At 48.0% G+C, this 23,247-nt stretch overlaps 4 protein-coding genes, 1 long non-coding RNA gene and 3 pseudogenes across 5 annotated transcripts in view; 7 read left to right on the forward strand and 1 right to left on the reverse strand.

The window, feature by feature from the left end:
- The window catches only part of LOC149103329 (uncharacterized), a 31,153-nt pseudogene extending 7,979 nt beyond the window's left edge, over positions 1-23,174 (forward strand).
- LOC149103328 (uncharacterized) overlaps positions 1-23,247 on the forward strand; it is a 177,510-nt gene that overhangs the window by 26,369 nt on the left and 127,894 nt on the right. The gene's annotated exons all lie outside the window — the stretch shown is intronic.
- Positions 1-23,247, reverse strand: part of LOC110054725 (uncharacterized) — a 534,050-nt pseudogene that overhangs the window by 9,435 nt on the left and 501,368 nt on the right.
- Positions 3,323-5,500, forward strand: LOC149103330 (uncharacterized). Its single transcript, XM_089273364.1, has 2 exons — positions 3,323-3,898; positions 4,529-5,500. Exons 1-2 carry the CDS (start codon positions 3,323-3,325, stop codon positions 5,498-5,500), a joined length of 1,548 nt encoding a protein of 515 aa, XP_089129490.1.
- Positions 5,814-6,539, forward strand: LOC149103331 (uncharacterized). Its single transcript, XM_089273276.1, has one exon. The coding sequence runs from the start codon at positions 5,814-5,816 to the stop codon at positions 6,537-6,539; it is 726 nt and encodes a 241-aa protein (XP_089129402.1).
- Positions 8,675-9,403, forward strand: LOC149103332 (uncharacterized). Its single transcript, XM_089273365.1, has one exon. The coding sequence runs from the start codon at positions 8,675-8,677 to the stop codon at positions 9,401-9,403; it is 729 nt and encodes a 242-aa protein (XP_089129491.1).
- Positions 10,826-11,606, forward strand: LOC149103333 (uncharacterized). The gene has a single exon (XM_089273366.1). It carries the CDS (start codon positions 10,838-10,840, stop codon positions 11,495-11,497), a length of 660 nt encoding a protein of 219 aa, XP_089129492.1. The 5' UTR covers positions 10,826-10,837; the 3' UTR covers positions 11,498-11,606.
- LOC149103334 (uncharacterized) lies at positions 12,778-13,276 on the forward strand (annotated as a pseudogene).

The following is a 23,247-nucleotide window of genomic DNA, read 5'->3' on the forward strand; positions in this document are numbered from 1 at the left end:
GGCTCATAAGATTCAAAGACTCGAGCCAGTTGGAGGTGATGCTTCACCAGGTATTATTCTTTATGGACGAGCAACGGGAGAATTCGACCAGAAGCCGGCGTCAATACCGCATCATAGAGAAAGTGTTTTCGAGAACATTGTTTAATGCGATCCTTGCTATTCGCAAGAACGTTTGGAACCTGAAAGTGAAGCCGCCTGTGGACAGAGTGACATTTCACCGGATGATGTTATGTTATCAATTTGAGCCGTTCCATACTTACTGGACTCAGAGACAGAACACGGCTAGACGCTATATCAATGTCATTAATTTTTATTATGGAGTTTTCAACAAATGTGATCAAAATACAATGCGATCGGTGATCGATGCAGAAGACAAACTACCCAACGTGTAAATATGAAAATAAAAAAACAGAGTTTTTACATTTGAAAAAAACTGTCAGTGTGTTTTTGAAAAATGGGCAGAGCGAGGTTTCGATCCTCGGACCTCTGGGTTATGAGCCCAACGCGCTTCCACTGGGCTACCCTGCGTTTTTTAGTTTGGGTTCTGTCCATTAACAATATCTTCTGAACTTTGTCCGTGGATCAGTCGGGCTTCGGCGATCCCTCGTGGGGGTTCGTTGATCCATTGAAAGAACTTGCAGGTGCGTTTGGGACACTTGAGATAGAGTCTGTCTGGGTTGGCAGCGGAGTGGGAGGTAGCTAAGACCAGGGACTTGTTGCATAGACATCGGAAACGGGCTGGGTCGATGCTCTTGTAGCAGGGGTGGGTCTGTTCGGTGACGCGTTGCAGGTAGGTGCTCACTTCATTAGCACCACAGGTCACATAACACTTGGTGTAGAATCTGGCAGAGGGGCATCGGTAATACTCCCAGGTACTACCGTCGGGGGTTTGCACACTCCCGAATTTCATGGGTACCAAACAGCGCGGGCATGTGTGATCTTGTTTTTTCAGCTGGTCCAGGAACTGATCGGGGTCGAATTCCTGCAACACTTGTACTTCGGTGAATTCTCCTTTGTCGTCCACTTCGGGTGGCACTTCTTCTACTATGACGTTGTCTTTCTTGAACTTGTCGAGTCCTATCAGTGACATGAGTCCGCCTTGAATGGTGGGTAGCTTTTAGTCTATGAGAAAGAATGAGTTAGTATCCCAATAAGGTGTTTTCTCGTAGCATTGTTTCCAGGATGTGTCTGGTTTTTCGCACGTTTTTCGGGGTCAGTCTTAGTCTTTGACGTCGATGGTTACTTTTCATATTGCTTCTGCATTCTTGGCGTTTGATTGAAAAGACGCTCCAGGGTTCAGAGAAGCCTTTGAGAGGTACGGTGGTCCAACTGACAGAGTCCGGTGTGATCTCTTTGAGGAGTACGCGTTCTTTGAAACGTATTCTAGAACAAGGTTTTTTGAATAGCCATCTATCTAATGTGGATTGTAGTTTACCTTCTTCTCTCTTGGGGATATCCAGTTTCAGTTTCTTGCGAGCCTCCTTCTTTTTGGATGATTTTCTTTTTTTATCGGGTTCGACGAGTGAATCCATGACGCCTGCGAATGACTAGTGCTGGAATGCGTGTTTCGATTTTATAGACGGTTGGTTACCAATCGTAGACGTGTCAGGTGATGTGATCATGTGCTACTCTTCATTCTGATTGGTTGTGTGAAAAAATAGCGCGTGATCAGTGAAAGTACTGAGTGAAAGTGGAGGTACGGCGCAGGTATAAAAGGAGCAGGCTTCTCGGGTTGAGAATCATTCTTGACTTGCTCGTGGTGCAGTGATGACTCATAGGGTTTTGGATGAGAGAGACGTGGAAGAGATCGTGCAAGATCTGAGACAAGAGTTGAATCGATCTTCTAGGTTTTTGGAGAGACTCGAAGAAGGCGAAAGACCGTTAGATGTGAAGATATTTGACTTGGAGTTACATCTTCTCTCCCCTTTGTACTATAGGCTTCAGAGGCACTTGATTGACTGGTGCGACCGAGAGAGCTATCCTCATTTGTCAGGTTTGGAGATCACGAAGCTAGCGGATCAGGAAGGAAGGAAGTTTAACGAGTTAGTCAGAGAGTGGCCAAGATGACTTACTACAGCGACTCTAACCAGATTCAGGAACTAGTGAAGGAGATTGTGGATGAGAAGGTAGAACCTTTGGGATCTCTCGATACCCTGTCGAACGTGAACGTGTACATTTTTGACAATCTCTTTGAACCGTTAGGGAGATTACCCGAAGGTTCGTGGTCTTTTGATCTCTTGATGAGACGTCGTCCTGACTGGGGTGGTATGATTTTGGAGTTGATGATGAAGAATGAAGGGGTGTATCTGTTCTGTGGTGAGTGGTGTCGTGTGCTGTATAGAAAGGGCTTAAACGATTTCAGTTTTATTCGTAGTCGTGATCCTGCCCTGGATGCAGAGCGTACCTGTTTGATTGCCCCACAGAACATCACGTACATGATGCGTGAAGCCATCCGTGATCTGTTTGAACCCTTGCGGTTCGCTCGTGACGCGGCACGACGGGTGATGGAGGCAGACGAGAGTCCCAAGGTGAAATCGTTACTGACTTTTAACAGGGGTGGTCACAAGGAAACTTGTCTGAAGTTGGAAGAGTTGATCAGTGAGATCATGCGTCAACGTGATATGTGGAAGGATCGGTTTTTCTTTCGTGCCATTAACGCTGATGGGGATGAACTGTGTGTTAATTGTAAAGATATGCGTCAGGCATTTTATGTGAAGGGAGATGAAGAGGAGGCCCTGAAATGGAGACCCGGTAAAGGGGAATGTTGTTGGAGAAATTGTAGATATTATTCCTGGGATTCCTTCGAGGACGAATATGGTGAGGAGCATATGAAAGATGTTAAGAACATGGAACTGCCTGATGACGTGTCGTCCGATGACGAAGTGTATACTACTCAGTAGTCTTTCGCCTTCTTTGAACCAATCAGATTTGTAGTTTCATAAAAAACCAATCAGGCACGACATTTTTTACCTATAAGAAAGTTGAAAATAAAATTGTGTTGAATCATTTTTATCATGTCTCAAGCATTGAGTTGGTTGATCTCGAGAGTGTGTGCGAACATGGCCGATCGATGGAGTTGGTTCACCTTGTGTTCCAAGTGCACTAGAGTCCATGCGAGATACGGTGGTGAACCCGTCCCCGACACTTTCAGTGATTCGCCCTTGGAGGTGTTTGACGATACGGATGTCGAACCCAACGTGATGCGTTTTGTCGCTTATATCTTGTAGTTGAAACAGCAACCCGATTCATTTAAGAAGTATCTCGATGTACGAGAGCAACGTTTTGAGTTGTGGAGACAGTGCGTTTACAAACTTTGGCGATTATGAAGAAGAAAAGTCAAAAGAAGAACCTTTCGACCGGGACGTTATTGGGTCGGCATCGAGATCCTTCCAGACCCGGTAGTCTGGGTGGTCTGACGCGATTCGCAAAGACCAATAAGATCTCGGTACGACGTGCTCGCGAGGTCTTGCAACGGGATTTGGGGTACTCGTTGCACAAACCCAGACGTCGTCGGTTTCCCACGGTACCGGTCGTGGTGTTCGGAATCGACGAGCAGTGGACGGCCGACTTGATCGAGATGATCAATATCGCCAGGTACAATCGAGGGTATCGTTATCTCTTGACGGTGGTGGACGTGTTTTCCAAGCACGCCTGGGTCCAACCCTTGAAAAGCAAGACGGGTAAAGCGGTGACGGAGGCCATGGCTAAGATCTTGAAAGGAGGTAGAAAACCCATCAATCTTCAGACGGACGACGGGAAGGAATTCTACAACAAGACGTTTCAGGATTTGATGAAACAGAAAGGCATTCATCATTTTTCGACTCGTGGGGATACGAAAGCCAGTGTGGTGCAACGGTTCAATCGGACCTTGAAGGAACGTTTGTACCGGTACTTCACCGTGAAGAATACGTTGAATTTTGTGCCCGTGTTACAAGATTTGGTCAAAGGGTACAATCGATCGTATCATCGCAGTATCAAGATGGCTCCCGATCAAGTGACTTTAGCCAATGGCGAGGACGTGTGGGAGACTCTTTACGGTAAAAAGAAAAAGGGAAAATTCAGGAAACCTCAGCTCAAGGTCGGGGATCGTGTGAGACTGAACAAGAAGTTCAGACAGTTCAAGAAAGGGTATTTACCCGGTTGGACCGAAGAGGTGTTTGTGATACGTGGGGTGCGTTCGGGTAAGGTTCCCACGTATAAAGTGGAAGAATGGGATGGCACGTCGGTCGATGGAACGTTTTACGCACAAGATTTGCAAAAGGTGACCATGAAAGATGACGATCTGTTCCGCATCGACAAGATCGTCAAACGAAAAGGGGATAAAGTCTTGGTACGTTGGAAAGGTTGGCCAGTCAAGTACGACAGTTGGCTGGATAAAAAAGACCTGTACGTGACAAAAAAGCCAAAAAAAATGAAAGAGTTTTACGTGCAGTTGATGGGCAATGCCAGTACGTTTGAGTTTACGTACAACAAGGCCAACAGTTTCAAGAATCGTCTACCTTACCCGCTCATGTTTGACGCCGACAAGGAATGGAAAGTGGGATTGGTGAGCATTTCTTACCCGATACCCCCGTCACGACCGCATCAAGTACCCGCCCATCAAGCGCACGACTTCGACGATGACGATTTTGTGTTTGGTATTGAGTGGACCATTGAAACGTTTCTCAGGACATCCGATGGTTCGTGGCTTCCGGGGCGTTACCGTGTGCCATTTCACGTCACCGGGAAGGAACTTAACCAAGACCGACACAAAGTGACGAGTGGCAGATCTCTCATGCAATACCTCATCAATCGTTTTCACGAACGCTTGTATCATTATATGGATCGATCGGGTGAAAGTCTACGAGCTCCGGACGGGAAAAAATACTACCCCGTGTTTAGATGGGAGGGGAATGATTTGATTCTGGACAACACCGACACGTTCCTCAACGAATCCGGAGACAGACAACGTCCCAGGGTGTTTTTTGGTCCTAAACTGGTCAAGACGATGGGTTTGATTAACGAGGAATCGTATTACTCTGTCCACTTGACTATGAATATGATTAAAATGTTCCAAAACGAAACCGTTCCAGATGATTTCAAGAAAGACTGGAGCAACCATGACGCCACTCGCACTCATAACGTTTGGGATTTGAGCAGCAAAGGGGTGTTACAGCTCAGTCCCTATTGCAACTGGAGATTCAGTTACCTGGACGAGGAATACGCCAAGGTCTATCGGGGAGTCAGCGTCCATCCGGACCTCCCTACTACTCATAGTCCCATGTACTTGTATTCGAATGTGGGACGCAGCACGATCACGGGGAATCGAGTGACGGATCTATTGAGAGAAGTACCCCACGACCCTACCAAGACGACGTACGAACCTTCTCAGATTCAATATAAACCTGTGCGCAGCAATGTTTTAGATATAGTGGAGATGCAAGTGGCCGAGAACGACGGACAACTGGTGGACTTTGCCTCGGGCGTGACCTCGGTGACATTACACTTTAAGTATGAATGAGTCTCCCAGTGACTTTTCCGTGCAGTTGATGAGCAATGCCAGTACGAACGAGTTCCCCGACAACAAGGCCAGCAGTTTCAAGAATCGTTTGCCGAACCCGTTGCAGTTGAGAGAATCGGGATGGAAAGTGGGTATCAGCGACATCTCTTTTCCGTCCGCTGTTTGTAAACTGAACTTGAAGGATTCTCTTCTGTTTGAAATCTGGTGGATCGAGTTGATAGACCCGAAACTCAACCTCCACTCGGAAGAGATGGTCCGGATCAAAGAAGGGGATTTGGAATTCACGCCTACGACTGCTACCGAGTTCGTGAACATGATACGAGATCGATACATGTGGAGTGTTAGGGATCAAACGGTGTACGACTTGCAAATGTTCAAGAACAAGAGCAAACCCGACGATCCCACCGAAATGCTGTACACGATCATGCATCGTGCCGAGAACGGACAGTGCGTCGTCGACAACTCGAGAACGTGCACCACCCTCCAGATCAATGGTAAAGCTAGGTATCCCCAGATGTCCACCGGGATCGAATTGGCCAAGAAGATGAAATGGGTCAAGATGGGGAAGTTGGATAATGGACAACCTGGTTACGTCTTGGGACCCAACTTGAGAAAAGAATTTCCAACGGAAGTCGTACCCACTGCCATGGACTTGATCATACCACAGAATGACGGGGACGAGATTTTTTATAAGATCGACCCGGACGCATTACATCTGAGTTGTTACATCAATTGGGTTTTCACGGACCTGGATCGTGGTTACGAAAAAGCGTTTGGTAACAATCGTCGTTCTTTGTTCGTGTATTCGAATGTGGGTCAGAGTATGGTGACGGGGAATCAAGTCACGGATCTGTTGAAACAAGTTCGTTACGATCCGGATGTCGTCGACTTTCAGCCTAGACACATCCTATATCTACCGGTGCGTACGGCCGTCTTGGACATTGTTGAGACGCAAGTGTCTGAGAACGACGGACAACTGGTGAACTTTGCTTCGGGTGTGACCACGATCACGTTGCATTTCAAAAGAAAGGATGAATGATTTTTACTTGTCTTTACCCAGTCACAGCAACCGGCACGAGTTTCCGAACAATCGCAGTAATAATTTCAAGATCCGTTTACCCAAACCAGTACATTTGGATGGGCCTGGATGGCAAGTGGGATTGAGTGCCATTTCCCTCCCAGACATCAACATCGACTTGTCTCCATACAAGGAAATCACCGAACCTCTTTTGAGAGTGAAATGGTTTCAATTGCAAGACAGAAAAAAAGAAGGAGATGCCGGTTTTGTCTGGGCTACCACGACGGAGGTGTATTTCCACGAAATCTACCAATACGGAAAAATACGAAACGGAATCGATTATTTTAAAGCTCTCATTTTCAAGTTTGAACAGAAAAAGAGAGAGGCTCTACCGTGCGACTGGGACACGTTGACCGTGAATGACAAGCGTTTGGATCCCATGTTTCGATGGGAAGGCGATGATTTGATCTTGGACAATTCCTTGCTGGATCTGAATGTCATAAGGAACAAAGTGAATCCTTCGGATGACGCGCACTATGTGTCTCCCTTTGAGATCTCGTTTGAAAAGCATGTGGCTGTTGATTTTGGTTGGGTGTCGGCCAAAAGTGATGGAACACCCATACTGGGACACAACATGCTGATGGAATATAACAACCAAGACCTGATAGACGTGGGAAAATTCATCATGAAAAATGGTTCCCTAGGAATCATGAGTGGATCCCGCGGTAAGATCAAGGACGGTGTCATCAAAGAGAGGGTCATGAAGAGGGTTAGCAAGATACCGGAACCGTTTGACACGGATGAAGTGGACCCTAAGAGTCATGTTGGAACCATTCCGACCTCGGATAGATTCTGGCGAGTGACCAACAAGAAAGAGGCGACTGAGAATCGCATTCACTTGAGCGGTGTCTCCAGTTGGAGGTTCGTGAACATCAACAGAGCCTTCGAAGACATTGTAGGTGGCATGTCTCGTTCCCTGTTCATCTACTCGGATGCTGGAGGAAGTACTGTGGTGGGGAATCGAGTTACAGATTTATTGCGTGGAGTGAAGTTTTCGAGTAGAGGAGAAGGTAGTCAGTACTTCGAACCTCTCCACATCCAATATATTCCGGTACGCAAACAAGTCGTGGACATTATAGAAGTGAACGTGGCCGAGACCACTGGAGAATTGGCGCGACTAGGATCGGGGAACACGATACTCACGTTACACTTTAATAAACCATGATCGGAGGAACTTTGATATGGTTTCATCCCGATGGATACCAAAAGGGTTCGGAAATATTCGGTCAGGTTTGGAAAGGCATCAAGAAACGAGGTCCCAGCATTCTCAAGGACGTTCTGAAAGAGACGGCCATCGAGGGTCTGAAAGGTTTAAATTCGGGTGGCAAAGGAGGAAGCCCAATTGGAAAGGTGCACTCGCCGGGTTAAAGCGAGGAGCCATACGCTCCGGGAAACGTAAAGCGACGCAAGAGATCCAACGAGTGTTGGGCGGTAAAAGAAAAAGAAAAGACCTGTTTGGAGTATGATTCCCATCTACTCGAGGCGCGTGAGACGTCTACCTGGAGGAATACGCACGTATAAAGGCGGTTCAATATTCCAGACGTGTGGTGAGAATCAACCCGTTCAATACGGGTATCAACCCAGTGACGTTCCAAGTCGATCCTCAAGAAGACTTTATCGACTTGAACGAGAGTTTCTTCGAAGTGGAATTGGCCGTTAAGACAGCTGCCGGAGGCAATATGGCGCAAGCGACTACCGTCGGACTCGCCAACAATCTGGCCAACACCCTCTTCAAACAGATCAATGTGAGATTGAATGGCACTTTCATCAGCCCCCAGACCGATACTTACCACTACAAAGCCTACATCGAGGCATTGTTGAACCACAACCGAGACGACGGTGAAACGATCCTGACACCCAATGGTTGGTACAATTGCCTCAGTGTACCCAGTCGTGGAGAAGCAGATGTAATGACAGCCAATAAGTTGGATACGACTCACGCTGATTATGATGCTTTACCACAAGATCTCAAGAATATGGTTCAAAGTCGAATCCAGTTTTTTGATGGAAAGAGGGTGACTTTGAGGTTTAAACCTTACCTGGAAGTGTTTCATCTCAGCAAGTTACTGGTACCGGGCGTGCAGATCCAGATCGACATGTACTTCAATGCCCCAGCTATGTGGACCATCCAATGGGCCGGTGCCGATACCCTCAGACTGACTGAAGCTGACGTGAATGTGAGATTGTTCCTGTCCCAAGTGAAAGTGACTCCCTCGGTGTACCGAGAAATCATGTCCAACATGAAAAGTGGAAGAGTGGTCACCTACCCCACGGTGAGAGGTGAAATTCGAACCTACTCTCATCCCAATGACAATCGTCACTTTGAGTGCAGCAATCCTTTCCACAATCAGCTTCCTAATCGGTTAGTGGTGGTGTTGATGAAACAAACAGCCTTCAATGGAACTGTGACAATCAATCCGTTCAGTTTTGAAAAATTCAACCTCGCTTCCATCAAACAATTGGTGAGAGGTGAAGAGTACCCCTACGAGACATTGGAGCTCAAACACGATGATGACAGTAAAGATCAGAGAGGCTACTACAGATTCCTCCAAGCCTCAGGAGCTTTGTGTCGGGGAAAAGGAAACATGGTCAGAAAAGAGGACTGGGGGCACGACAAGAGATGCAACATGTTTGTATTTGACAACACAGCCAACGGATGTTTGGACAGTCCAGTGTTGAACCCCAAGCAGTCAGGTGAGCTGCGTCTGGTGATTGATTTTGGAGCCAACCCAGGAGCAAACCTGACCATCTTGTTGTACGGCGAATTCGAGAACTTGCTGGAGATCAACGAGAACCGAGTCGTCACCTACGACGTGTACCAATGAGAATAGAAAAAATGGAGAAAGTAGCCTTGAATAATTTACAATTGGATTATTTGGCCCGAACGAGTACGTCACTCCGATGTGTTTTTTACGGAACGGTACCTTGCGATCGGCTTCCCAAGACACTGCCACAAGAAGGACCGACCGCTTACATCGTGAACACGGACCCTCACGATAAACCGGGCATGCATTGGATCGCTTTGTGGACCGACAAGGACAAGTGTGAGATCCTGGACAGTTACGGCCTCCCGTTGGACGTGTACGGAACCGCCGAACCGCTCCGAGAATGGTTGGACCGTCATTTCAAGTACCATATTTTCAACGGCAAGAGTTTACAGTCACTCTTCAGTCAGAGTTGCGGCGACTACGCCTTGATGTTCCTGATCGACCGAGCCGAGGGTCGTGACATGAACGCGTTCTTGAGTCGTTTTAAGAAAAACGACTTCGTAGAGGACGATCGTAAAGTAGGACAGATGTTAAAACGTTTGATCGTGGACGAGCTGGATTGGCGCAAGATTTGTAAAACCCCGTGTCACCAGGACACGTGCGGTTCCCCTGGAGGAGTGCGTCATTTGTTAAAGTAAGCTGTTCGAATAAAAAAGTGTTCATTTTGAAAAAGATGTTGCGTGGTGAAGTCAGATGGTTTCCTCGATTCCTAGAACTGTGTCGAGACTATTATCTCGACTTGCCCTCGGATCATCCTTGTCGACAGGTCCTGAAACGCATTTTGGATTGTGACAGTTATCGTCGAGTCCGATTCATACTTGATCAGGAAAAAGATCATTTACTTCGATACTACATTTTCCACCTGCGTATTAGAGCCAGACTTCAAACAGACGCTTGCAGAGATTATAAGTGTTACCCGTACTGGCACGTTCTTCGCTACGGCAATAAGTCCTTCCGACATCACTTTGTGAGTGCATAAAAAGCGCAGTAAAACTCACTTGAACATTCACTTGCAATGAACGCTGAACTTGAAGCACTCTACAGAGCCTTAATCAACAGTCCTCAGAGACTTCAAGACGAGTACAATGCGAAACACAGTGTCCTCAACACCGGCGAGTTACCGTCCACGGTGACGACGCGCAGGAAACGAAAGATGCCAAAGTCCAAGAAGGTAAAAGAGTGGTACGCCAAGAATTTCCAGTTGAAGAAATTCGTGAAACGCAAGAGAGCGCCTGCCAAGAGAGCAGCTGCCAGGAGAGCAGCCGACAAGATCGAGAGGGAAAAAGAGTGGTACGCCAAGAATTTCCAGGTGAAGAAATTCGCGAAACGCAAGAGAGCGCCTGCCAAGAGTCGAGCCAAACCACCCATTTGTTTCAATCGTAGAACCACCCTCTTGAGTCTATTGAAACGCATCCCGGCCGTCAAGACCCCATTGGCTAAGGTGTTTGGATAAAAACCGAGCGTCTCGCGACCGTTTACCATTTCAAGATCATGGAACGACGCAAAGCGTTTCAATTTCACACCCCGTGGAGTTTGTTGATAGCGGGTCCGTCTGGATGCGGTAAGACGGTGTTCACCACCAAACTGCTCTTGGAGAATGGCGACTTGTTCCAAGAACCACCGAAGAGTATTCATTACTGCTACGGATCGTGGCAAGATGGCTTCCAAAGGCTCAAGAAGGGAGGGGTCAAGTTTCACGAAGGTATCCCCGACAGCGAACAGTTACCCCGATGGTTTCCTCGAGGGGGTGTTTTGGTCCTGGACGATCTGATGGACGAGGGTGGCAACGACAAGCGCGTATTGGATCTATTCACCAAACACTCTCATCATCGGAACATCACGGTGATTTACTTGTGTCAGGATCTATTCCCTAACGGAAAATTCGCCAAGACCATTTCCAGAAACGCTCATTACATCGCGGCCTTCAAGAACCCGCGGGATCAGTTAGAGATACGAAATCTGTTACTGCAATCGTTTCCCACGCGATGGCAGGAAGTGTTGGACACGTTTCGAAAGGTCACTGATCGACCTTACGGTTACATGCTATTGGATCTTCATCCGGCCAGTCAGGACGATCAACGTGTCATCAGCCGCGTGTTAAAAGACGAAGGATTCGTACGATGCCATCAGTTTGCGGCATCGTCATGTTGAGGAGCGAGGTCGAGTGGTTTCCGCTGTTCATTCACCTATGTAAAAACAGACTCCATTACATCATGAATCCCAATGAAACGGACTACGAGCCGATGAGACAGGTCACAGAATGTGATAATTATCGTCAATTATGATCCATCCTGAATGCATATAATGGTGAGGGTTTCGAGAGTTTGATTCATACCCAAAAAGTACTCGCTAAGAAGAAGATAGAAAGAGAGAAGAGAGATGAGTTCTGGCAGTGACGAATTCAATTTTGAAGCTCTGAACGATTATTCGCCTTGGGGGTCACCGGTTCCAACGGGGTCTCCGGTTCCGCCGGCAGCGGGTGTGGGCCTAAGCCTGAACACCCCTTCACCACAGTCTTCACTGGCGACACCCCCACTACAAGGGGCCTCGATCGGGGTAGGCACCGCTAGCACGGGAACGCCACGCGTCAATGTCACGACCGGTGTGGGTAGCGCTGGCACGGGTGCAGCACGCACCAACGTCACGATGGGTGTGGGTACGACGCGTATGTTGCGTCGAATGGTAGGACGTTCTCCCACACCGACAGACGACACACCTTTGGCACGAGCTACTAGAGGAGGTAAACGACCGAGACGCGTCCCACGTCAAAACACGCCCTCGTCACCCAGTGATGCCAGAAGTCGTAGAAGAAGTAGAAGCGCCAGTGGCAGTGGAAGACAACGACGCAGAGGCGGAAGAGGCGGAGGAGGTGGAGGAGGCGGAGGAGGCGGCGAAGGAGGTGGAAGTGTTAGCGACTCCACACCTCCTTCGTCGGTGAGATCGGGTCTTTCTCGAGCGGGTCGAAGAAGGCGAGGAACCCGTATTCTCAACCAAGCCCAGATGCAGCAACAACTGGAAGAGATTTTGTGACGACAACAACAAACGGCAGCGGGTCGTCGCATTGCGGGTATCACGACCACCAACACGATCACAACCACCTATAAAAACGGACAACGTCCTACCGTGACACGCAATTCGACCAGTGTACGCAACTGAGAACAACATGTTAAGGAGTGAAGTCAAGTGGTTCCCCTACTTCCTGCATCTATGCCGATGCTTTCGCTCTTACTGGGATGAGACCAGCATGGATCACGAAGACATGAAACGTATCTCGGACGAGTGCGATAGTTACAGACAAGTCCAGGATATCCTGAACCAGTCCATAGAAACCGCTTTCAAGGACGAGATCTGGGAGTACGAGCAACAAGCTAAAAGGATCGAACGTACCGAAAGAAAGTCACAATACATTTGGCACGGGTTAGAAAAGAGTCATGAATACTTCCGTCTGTTTATTGGATGAACCTTTCACCCCCGTGGTGGAATTGGACTCGCTGAAACGTTTGGACGGATTGTATGCTTTCTATCACAAGTATTGGTGGTGTCGAAGACAGATGTTTGGTTACTACAAATTGTGTAATGCCATTCTCAACGGACTGGCATTACTGGTCGTGGCTGCGAGTATCATCTTGGGATCCGTGTGGAAAGATGGGTACACGGTAGTAGGATTGACGGCTTTCGCCACCTTACTGAAAGGATGGAACGATTTCAAGAAGTATTCGTTCAAGATGGACATGGTCAAATTCGCTTACACGACTTACGAAAAGACGCTGACAGAACTTAGGAACTATGCTCTGGTTGGAGTGGAGGAATTGGATGGGTTTTTTGACCAAGATGCAAACGTTAGACGACGTGGTGACGGATTTCACACCTCCCACTTACGACCGATACTTTCGAGACTACGAAAAACGATTTGTTCACGTTCCTCTATAAAAGGACACGTGATCACCTTCATTCGTCATTAAAGGTGGAAGTGTGTGCGTGTCGTCATCAGAGCCGACATGGTGAGGAGGCGAAGGAAACGGCGAGTGCCATCGCGTATGGGAATACGTAAAAGGAGAAGAAGGTTCCAAAAGGGAAAAGGTCTTGGTAAATTGATAGGCATCGTAGCCAAGACAGTTTTGCAGGGTCTCGAAAGCTTGTGAATAAAAGAGCGTGACAAGCCACCCGGACGTAGAAGTCGACGATGAAGCGGTTACGACGACAACGTCATTTCTTGACGAGCGTCCTGAAAGAAGCCAATCGAAAAAAACGTCAACAGATGTTGCAATACGCCGACAGAGATCAGATCAACGCCATCAGCGAGATGGTTCTCAATTTGCTGAAAAAAAGGATCCCATCAACGCATTGACTTATGGGAAACTGAAAAGACATAAAAAGGTTTTGCGTGAAGTGGGTAAAGGTAGAAACTCCCTCAAGCGTCGAAGAGAACACATCCTGAGTCAAAACGGAGCGGGGTTCTGGAGCGGATTACACGGTTGTTTTCGAGCATGTTGTGTACGGTGAAAGGACGCGACGAAGACGGTTACCCGCTAGAGGGTATCGACGTCATACCCAATTTCCCCCCGAGAGAAAAAAACCAAGAAGAGTCCACCATTCATAAACTCGTGCAGTTGTTACAAGATGCCAATCGCCGCGAAGCCCAATGGAAAGACTCGTCCGAGTACTGGAATAAGAGGTACCACGCCTTGTATCAAGAGTATATGGCTTTAAAATTCGGTGACTTTTGCCAAACCTATCAAACGAAACGAGATACCACGCCGCCCAGTGGGTGCATAGAGTTGTGCAAGGAGTGCGGTAAAGGCAAGCAAACCGTTCAAAGTCTTCAACTACAGTTGGAAAAGAGAGAAGAAGCCATACGGTACTGGCAAGACTGTTACGAGACAGCCTTGAGAGAATTGTCCGAGTTTCCTGACACGACCTTGAGTCAGGTATGAACGAAGTCATGATGGTGCCTGTTCAAGAATTCAATAGATTGCAAGAATATTACAAGGGTCAGATTACCCAGAATGCCTTGTTGAACAAAGCGGGACGAAAGAAAAGAAAGAAAAAGACAGTCGTATCCCCGACAGCATGGCCGTCAAGATGACTAAACCCATGGCAAACGAAGAAAGTAAACTGGTGAAACGTATACGGACGGGTACACGCGGTCCCATCTCGTACCGAGGGACGGCAGAACCCGAAGGCATGGCCGACGCACCCGTCGAAAATCTGTTGAAACAGATCATCAAGGGAGTCAACAAAGAACAAGCACCCCCAGTTATCATCCCACCACAACCACGTTCCACGACAGGTCTGAAAAAGGAGCTGAAAACTCCCAAACCATCCACGTCAGGTCTTAAAAAGGAGCTGAAAACTCCCAAACCTCCCATTCCACCCAAACCATCCACAAGTAAAAAAGGGGTAATTAAAAGAGCACCCGTATCTGAAAGAGCCAAAGGTGTACTGAAATCACTCGGTATTGACTACGAAGACGACGGCGGTTACAGTCCCAAAGGCAAGGCAAAGAAGGCCAAACCGACAGAGGCAGAAAAGTTACAAGAAGGGTGGGAAGATTTCGAACCTTGGAGAAAAGGACTAGGCTATGACTCGGATTAAGAAGAAATCATGCAAACCAAGAAACGTTGAAGATTGTAAACAAGTTCTTTTATTGTTGTAATCATTAAAAAATACACTTTGTTGTTTCAAAAAAGTCTCTTGTTTCACAACTCACACGCCATGCCACTGTTGTACAGAGTATCCGAGACACTCGATCTCACCATCAGTCGTTCGATCCTTATTTGGTCCCCGAACGTTGACGAAGACACGAATAACAACCTAAACCTAAGTCTGGTGATAAAATCGTACAGTCTATAAGGGGTGTTGAAATAAAACATTCGGTACACAACCATTCGTATATGATCGTACGAAATGATATGGAAGGGAAAGAACACGGTGCCGTGAATGAACAGGGGATTTCGTCCCTCCGTGGTTCGCACAAAGTCCTCCAACTCGCGATAGTAACGGAACCACACCGTGACCGGGATGGGATAAGGCAAGTGATTCCAGGAACGCGTCAACGAATTGTGCGTCTCAAAGGGTCTTCCCGTGTCTCTAAACTGCCAGATGGCGCTATGAATTCTTCTTCGTTGTTCGAACACTGTGAATAAAAAATAAAAACATCGTCAGGTCCATAGTCTGTCCTCTCGGTAAAGCGATGGACCGCCCGGAAAGGGTAATAGACAGAGATATTGAATAACAACATCCCTTAGTCCGTCCACGCGTCTAAAGAAGAGTCTGAACTTTTGAATTCGAATCAAGTTATAAGTCGAGTAAGGAGTGTTGAATATGAACAGACGGTACAAAACAGCCCTGATCTCTCGGGTCGGTTCCACGGGGAGATGCACGCAACCGTGCACGTACAGGACTCGATTCGAAAACAGAGTCACGAAATTTTCGAGCATGACATAATAACGCTGCCAAATGTCCGGGTCCACGTCATACGGCATTTCATCCCACATATACGATCCCTCGTGATGACTGCGCATAGGTCTATTCTCACTACGGTATTGCTCCAACTCTTGCTCCAGTCTCGCTAGGCTATTCGTACCTGCCGGTAACGCGAACGGGTCATCATCCTCCTCCTCATCCTCCTCAAGTTCCTCATCGGTTTCCACGCGTCGGCAGTTGCCGCAGGTTCGAACCTGTCTCTCCATCTCCTGGTAGCAACGTCGATGCATGAACACGCCGCAGCAAGGAGTGCGTTGGCATATCGCCAGAGAATCGAGGTCGATATCTCTCTGACAAATAAAACAAACTTGTTGAAGCGGCGTTTCTTCGGGTATCTGACCCCGAAGGCGACGACTACGTTTCGGTGGTTCATCTTCGGGTGATCGCACACGACGACGACGACGTATTCGTCTCGGTTCTTCTTCTTCTTCTTCGGGTGACAGACCTCGAAGGCGTCGACTGCGTCTAGGTTCAGTCGACATGACCAAACTGAAAAACACCGAATGCGTTCACCTCGATTTATGTCAATCATGCACCAATCAAACAACAAAAGCCGAAGTCACGTGTGTAGACCCAGGGGATAGGGGTATCCCCCCTCCCACGCCCCACGGTCGGAGACTGGACCCCAGGTCGAGCGCAACCTGGGATCCAGTTTCGACGCGCGTATAAAAGAAGCGGACCGAACCGTCCACGGCACTCTGAGTGTCTTCACTTGTATCTAGCGCTGATCACGGCTGAGATCACTGACGAGGAGATGAACCAACAGATGGACCTACATGAAGAAGAGGAAGCAGTGAGTATCTGAAAAAATGGATAATATGAAGTGTACCCTATGCGAACAAGTCATCCTCAGAACCGAAACCTGCGCTCGTACCAAGTGTTGTCGTTACCTCGTTCATTACGATTGCTACACCCAGGCACTCGATAATCAGATGAACAAGGGTGTGATCAAAGAGAAGTTGTACTGCCAGATCTGTCACTCGTTGTGTATGCTAAGTGCGCTCGTGTACGTCTTGGACAACTGACCATGGAACTGGGACTAGTCACTCCTCCCATAGAGATTTACCTTCGTTTGGACTTGAGATTTTGCTTCGTTGTGTTTTGCGGTCACAAATTAGGACGACATCTTTGTCACGCCTTGTTCATCACCTTCTTTTTCAAAGACTTACTGGGATTGGCTGCCCACGAAATCCAGACCTACATTCTTCACCTCAACGAGTCCCAGTCTCTCATCGACAGGCGTGAACGTGAATCGTGGAGAGAACTTTGTAAAGAGATACAGACCTTCGCCAAGGTCCAAGCAAAATGGGGACTAGGCCCCATCAAAGTCAAGCTAGAGATATGTCTGCTAGAGTATTGTCCCAAAGGAAGAGTTCCAGGACTCAAAAATAAGCATATGGTCGTGTCGGCATTCTATAGAGACGGACAAAGCAATAAGAGAGAAATATTTTTAGGGTACGGGTTTAATCATGCCTATTACAGAATACCAGACGTTAAGAGACTTTCACTCTTTTAGAGTCACTGGGATCGACTACCAACAGAAATACAGTGTTACGTGATTCGCCTAGCCACGAGGCAAATCCTACTCGAGCGCAGAAGAAACAAACAGTTACGGCGTCTTCACAAAGAAATGTTAGACTACGCAAAACTGAAAAAAGAATGGGGCATAGGACACATCAAGATTGTTATATGTCCATGTAATTCACCATGCTGTATAAAAAAGAACAAAGAACAAAAATTCACACATTTGAAAATATACGGATGTTACATCGACATTGACGATAAACCTCAAAAAACGTATTTAGCCGACTCCTACAAAAATGCCAAGAGACGCGCCCCCGTAGAAAAGACTTTCATCTACCATCTACCCTGTCAGTGAATAGTACACTAAGTACGCTCATAATAGATGGTTGAAAAAACAAAATCGTACCAACTCTCTTAAAGAGTCACTGGACTAAGCTACCACAAGAAATACAGCATTACGTGCTTTCATTGGCAACTTGGCAGCACATACTCGACCGCAGGAACAATTAACTATTGAATTAACTTCACGGAAAAATTTTAGATTATGCCAAACTGAAAAGACAATGGGGTCACGGTCACATAGAAATACAAACGAAGAAATGTCATCTAAATGTTTGTGAATCGATGTATGGACCAAACCCTCACCACATGGCTTTCTATGGTCATTATGTCAACATTCATAACGAGAAAAAGAAAGTCTATTTAGGATATAGTTTTAAAAACGCGTTTAGTAATGTAGATGATAAAAAATAGTTCTTGTTCACCGCTGATGTATGATTGGTTCTTGTAAAAATAAAAAACTCGTGTTTCTTGATAAAAAGCGATGTTTGTGTCATTCTCTCGTTCAAACTGTACTCATGTCTTCACAGAACAGACGGACCCACGACGAAGCGTTCTTCGATGATGATGATGACTGGATCTTTGATCCGGCTCTCGACCAAGTGATGACCCAAAACGGTGGTGGTGGTAGCACAAGACCACTCCTAGAATTCGAATTAAGACCCGTAGGCGCTCGCCGTAACTGGCGAAACGTCCTCAACAAACAAAGATTCGAAGCCACGCTCAAACAACATAGAGATGTTACTCCCAGGGACAACCTAGGTCAAGAATTGACTCATGCCCTTCAACGATCCATCGAAAAACAAATCGCTCAGGATCCTACCCTGACACCCAACTCCACGGTCCATTTCACCATGCAGTCCAGCGCCTTCACGCACGCTTTTCAATCCACCACTTTCACCGTTTGCGAATTCGAAGAAGGGAGTGAAAGACTAGACACTTATCTCCAGTCTCTCGCAACTAAACTCAACTCCATCGAAGAATTCACCCCCGATGACACGTTTACCATGGAAACCACCTTCATACGCACCCCAGGTCCAGGGCGTGGTAACGGAAAACGATACAAACCGAGCTGTGCTGCCGTACGTGGAATCGTCAAACGGTCGCGCGTGACCATCAAAAACAAAGACAATCTATGCTGCGCTCGCGCTATCGTCACCATGAAAGCCCTGGTAGATGCGAACGGGAACCCACGAGACCAAGATTACCACAATCTCAAACAGGGGCGACCCGTCCAAGAGCGATTGGCCAAAGAACTACACCGTCTAGCCAACGTCCCCGAAGGACCTTGCTGCATTCCCGAGTTGCAGCAGTTTCAAGCTGCGTTACCTGGGTACCAACTAAAGGTCCCTTCCATCGATCCACCGCACATGCTCATCTACGCGGGACCCGTACCCTCAGACAAGATCATTCGCCTCGTCAAAGAAGACAGTCACTACGACGGATGTAACTCGTTTAACGGGTTCCTAAACAAATCCTACTTCTGCGACGAATACAATCGAGGATACGGTCACGACGACTTTCATCATCATCCCTGCGACGGTAAATGGTGTCCCGCCTGCAAACGAAAGGACTGTCCCGATTTCATCGGAGCCAAACGACCCCTAGCACGCGGCAAGTTTCCAGCACCCACCTCGATCTGCCGATTGTGTCACAGAAAATTCTTCGGAGACCAATGCTACAACTACCACCTGCAACGACGGAGCCTCAACATCCCATCCATATGCGACACTTACAAAAAAGTGTCCAGACTGTTGCCACGTCTACGAACCAAAGGATAGGAACAGGCGAGGAGGTGACCGTTGTACCCCCGATCACGTGTGCGGATGGGGTGAATGTCTCATCTGCGAAAAAAAGTCTTAATGCAGACTCACCGATGTTACATCCAACGCATCCCCGAAGACGAAGACGAGCCCAAAAAGAAACGCGTGCCACGCGACGAAGGAAGAGATCGTCCCTTCAAAGAACCCGAACCCGGTGATTCAGACACACGAGTCTGGGTGGACAGAGATCCGCCCCTTCAAGTGTACTGCGACTACGAAGCCATCACCGACGCCGAAGGGAATCAGACACCCATTCTTCTCTGCTTAGAAGACGATGAAGAGGATAATTTCTGCTCCTTCTACGGTCCCACCTGCACCGCTGACATGTTCGACTACCTCGAATCCATCGCCGTCGACATGGACGGAGACGATCGGGACGTCATCGTCATCTTCCACAATCTCAAAGGCTACGACGGTATGTTCATCCTGCAACACTGTTACGCCACGCATCGAGAAGTCACGGACCAGATCACCGTAGGCACCAAGATACTGGCCCTGAGATCCGACAGACTGACTTTCAAAGATTCCCTGTGCTTTCTCCCGTTCCCGCTGGCCAACTTTCCCGCCACCTTCGGGATAAAGGGATTCTTCCCACACAGGGGAAGGGATTCTTCCCACACAAATTCAACACCCTAGAAAACCAAGATTACGAAGGACCCATGCCACCGCGCGACATGTACGATCCCGACGGCATGTCCGCCAAAAAGAAAGCCGAATTCGAACAGTGGTACCAAGAGAAAGTCAACGATAACTACCATTTCGTCCTACGGCAAGAAATGGAAGCCTACTGCGAGTCGGATGTCAAACTCCTCAAAGCAGGCTGTCAAAAGTTCCGACAAGAATTCAAACAAAAAGCCAACTTCGACCCCATGGAGAAATGCGCCACCATCGCCTTCGCCTGCAACCGAGTCTGGCGCAAGAAACTAGTCCCGCCCAACACCATCGCCTCCAACCCAATCGAGGATGGCACGGCGCCAGATCCAATCAGTCCGTCAAAGCCCTGAAATGGCTAGCCTGGCAAGAACACTTGTTACAACATCACGACCAAGGGGATCGTATCCGTACCGTACGAAACGGAGGTGAAGTCCGCCTAGCCAATCACCTCGTCGACGGTTACGATCCCACTACTCGAACCGTCTACGAATTCAACGGATGTCTATGGCACGGGTGTCCTCGCTGTTTCCCCCCGCCAACGCGACAGATATCCCATCTGCCACACCGATCGCACTCTACAGGAAGTTTACGAGTCCACGCTCAAGAAACACGCCCTTATCAGGCAAAGCGGCTACCAGATCCACGTCAAGTGGGAATGCGAGTGGGACCTGGAGGTCAAAACCGACCCAGATCTACGTCAGTTCCTAGACACGTTCCAAATCGTCGAACCGCTCGAACCACGAGAAGCCTTCTTCGGAGGTCGCACGAACGCCGTCAGACTGCATCACGTGACCAACGTGACCCAAAGAGAAAAAACCAAGTACGTCGACGTGACGTCGCTCTACCCACGGGTCAACAAGGAATGCGAATACCCCGTAGAACACCCGCAAGTTATCGTCAACCTCGAAGATCAAGACATCCAACACTACTTCGGAATGGCCAAAGTGGACATACGACCTCCTCACGAACTATACCACCCCGTTCTACCTTTCAGGCACGGAGGTAAACTCACCTTCCCACTCTGCCGCTCGTGCATGGGAAACGAAATGACCAAACCACTCCTAGAGAAATCTCATCACTGCCCTCACACGGCCGAGCAACGCACACTCCGAGGGACCTGGTGCACACCCGAAATCCAGAAAGCCGTCGCCCTGGGATACACGCTCAACAAGATACACGAAGTACACCATTTTCCACCCGAACAACGCCGTAAAGGACTCTTCGCCGATTACGTGAACACCTGGCTAAAAAATCAAACAGGAATCCGCTGGCTACCCTAGCTGGTGCAACACCCCCGAAGACAAGGCACGTTACTTGCACCAATACCAACAGAAAGAAGGCATCGCTCTAGACCCAACCATGATCCAGAAAAACCCCGGACGCAAAGCTACCGCCAAACTCATGCTCAACTCCTTCTGGGGCAAGTTTGGTGAAAATCTACACAAACCCACCACCCAAGTAGTCTACAACGCAGCGCAACTCTTTGCCCTCGTTTCCAACCCATTCAACGACATACGACAAGTCAGAATCGCCAACGACGAAGCTCTAGAAGTCGTCCACGCCGAACTCAAAGACAACCAACCCGACAACGGACGAATCAACATCTTCGTCGCAGCTTTCACCACCTGTTGGGCTCGTCTCAAATTGTACAGCTGCTTGGAACAGTTAAAGCAAGAAGTTCTCTACTTTGACACTGACTCCGTCATCTACTCGCACAAACCAGGTCAGGCAGATGTTCCGCTAGGTGATTACCTGGGCGAGATGACCAACGAACTCGACGATGGCGATTTCATCACCGATTTCACTGCCGCTGGACCCAAAAATTACGGATACAGAACCAACCAAGGCAAAGTCTGCTGCAAAGTCCGAGGCTTCTCACTCAATGTACGAGGATCCAGGCAACTCAATTATGACATCATGCGACAAAATCTACTCGATGAACTCACACAACCTCTCGATGATGATGAACGACGCAATATCAACGTTGTCAACCCCAACTTCTTCTGGAGAAACCCCGCCACCAAACATCTCAAAGTCATCACACGGACTACACGATACGGACTCGTCCTCGACAAACGTGTCGTAGACCCGAACACTTTCATGTCGTTTCCGTACGGATACACACCATTGTAATTTTTACTTCCTGTAGCAATAAAAATCAATTATGAAACTCACTTCCTGTCTCTCGCCTTATTTGGGCATGCGCGTGACGTCATACCCCTCTTGGCCGCCATCTTGGAAGCAAAGCGGCCATCTTGGATTTTAAATTTTAAGAGAATGTATGGGAATTTGCAGGTCACGTGGTATCATCCCTGCACGCTGATTGGTTACGGCCCCTATAAGCGCCTACCACTACTCGCCAGTTCGCCGGTCGGGTTTGGTTGGCGTATGATCGGGCCTTCCGTGAACACGCTGCCGCAACGAACTTGACGGACTGGTCGGCCATAAATGTCCAGTTGTTTAATTTCCACGCGGCTGGGGTCTCTGTTCGTCCTGGCCGTGAATTGTCAGATGAATCCACAGAGCCACATGGAGCGTCGTCTTCCCACATTATTTGCAAATCGTAGAACCGAGGCCGTTGTGTTGCTCCTTCTTCATCATGCCGTTTTGCACACAAATGCTCCAGCTGCTTTGGTCCGCACCGCGTTGGAGCTTGCCCTGGCGAGCCACCAAGCCAGTCCCGAGCTTCTCCCAAACGGCAAGCTGACTCTTCTCCTTCTCGCTCGAGCAGCAAGTCCAGGCGCTAAGCGATTGAAGTAGTAGACTTTAATACTTGTCATTAGGCCCTCCCATACTGTTTTGACTTTGTTGTTAGGGTGGAGGACTTCTAGCTGCAGGTTTAGGTGCGAATAGACACTATCAGACTGTTGTTTGTCATTTGCCGCGTTATGTTTGTTATTTCCCACCACACTATGTTGTTGTTCTTTCGTTTTAGGAGGGCATATTTACCACTTGTATTTTTTGACCTTTTGTGCTTGAATTAAATCTAGTCGCTTCAGTTTTCTTTTCGTGGCATTTGTTATTTACCAGGATGTGCCTCAATTAAGGGGTTTGGGTTGGAGTTAGATATTATGG

The sequence above is a fragment of the Orbicella faveolata genome, unplaced genomic scaffold (genome assembly GCF_042242905.1).
Source record: "Orbicella faveolata isolate gen_17 unplaced genomic scaffold, um_ofav_v1 contig_35, whole genome shotgun sequence".
Lineage (NCBI taxonomy): Eukaryota > Metazoa > Cnidaria > Anthozoa > Scleractinia > Merulinidae > Orbicella > Orbicella faveolata.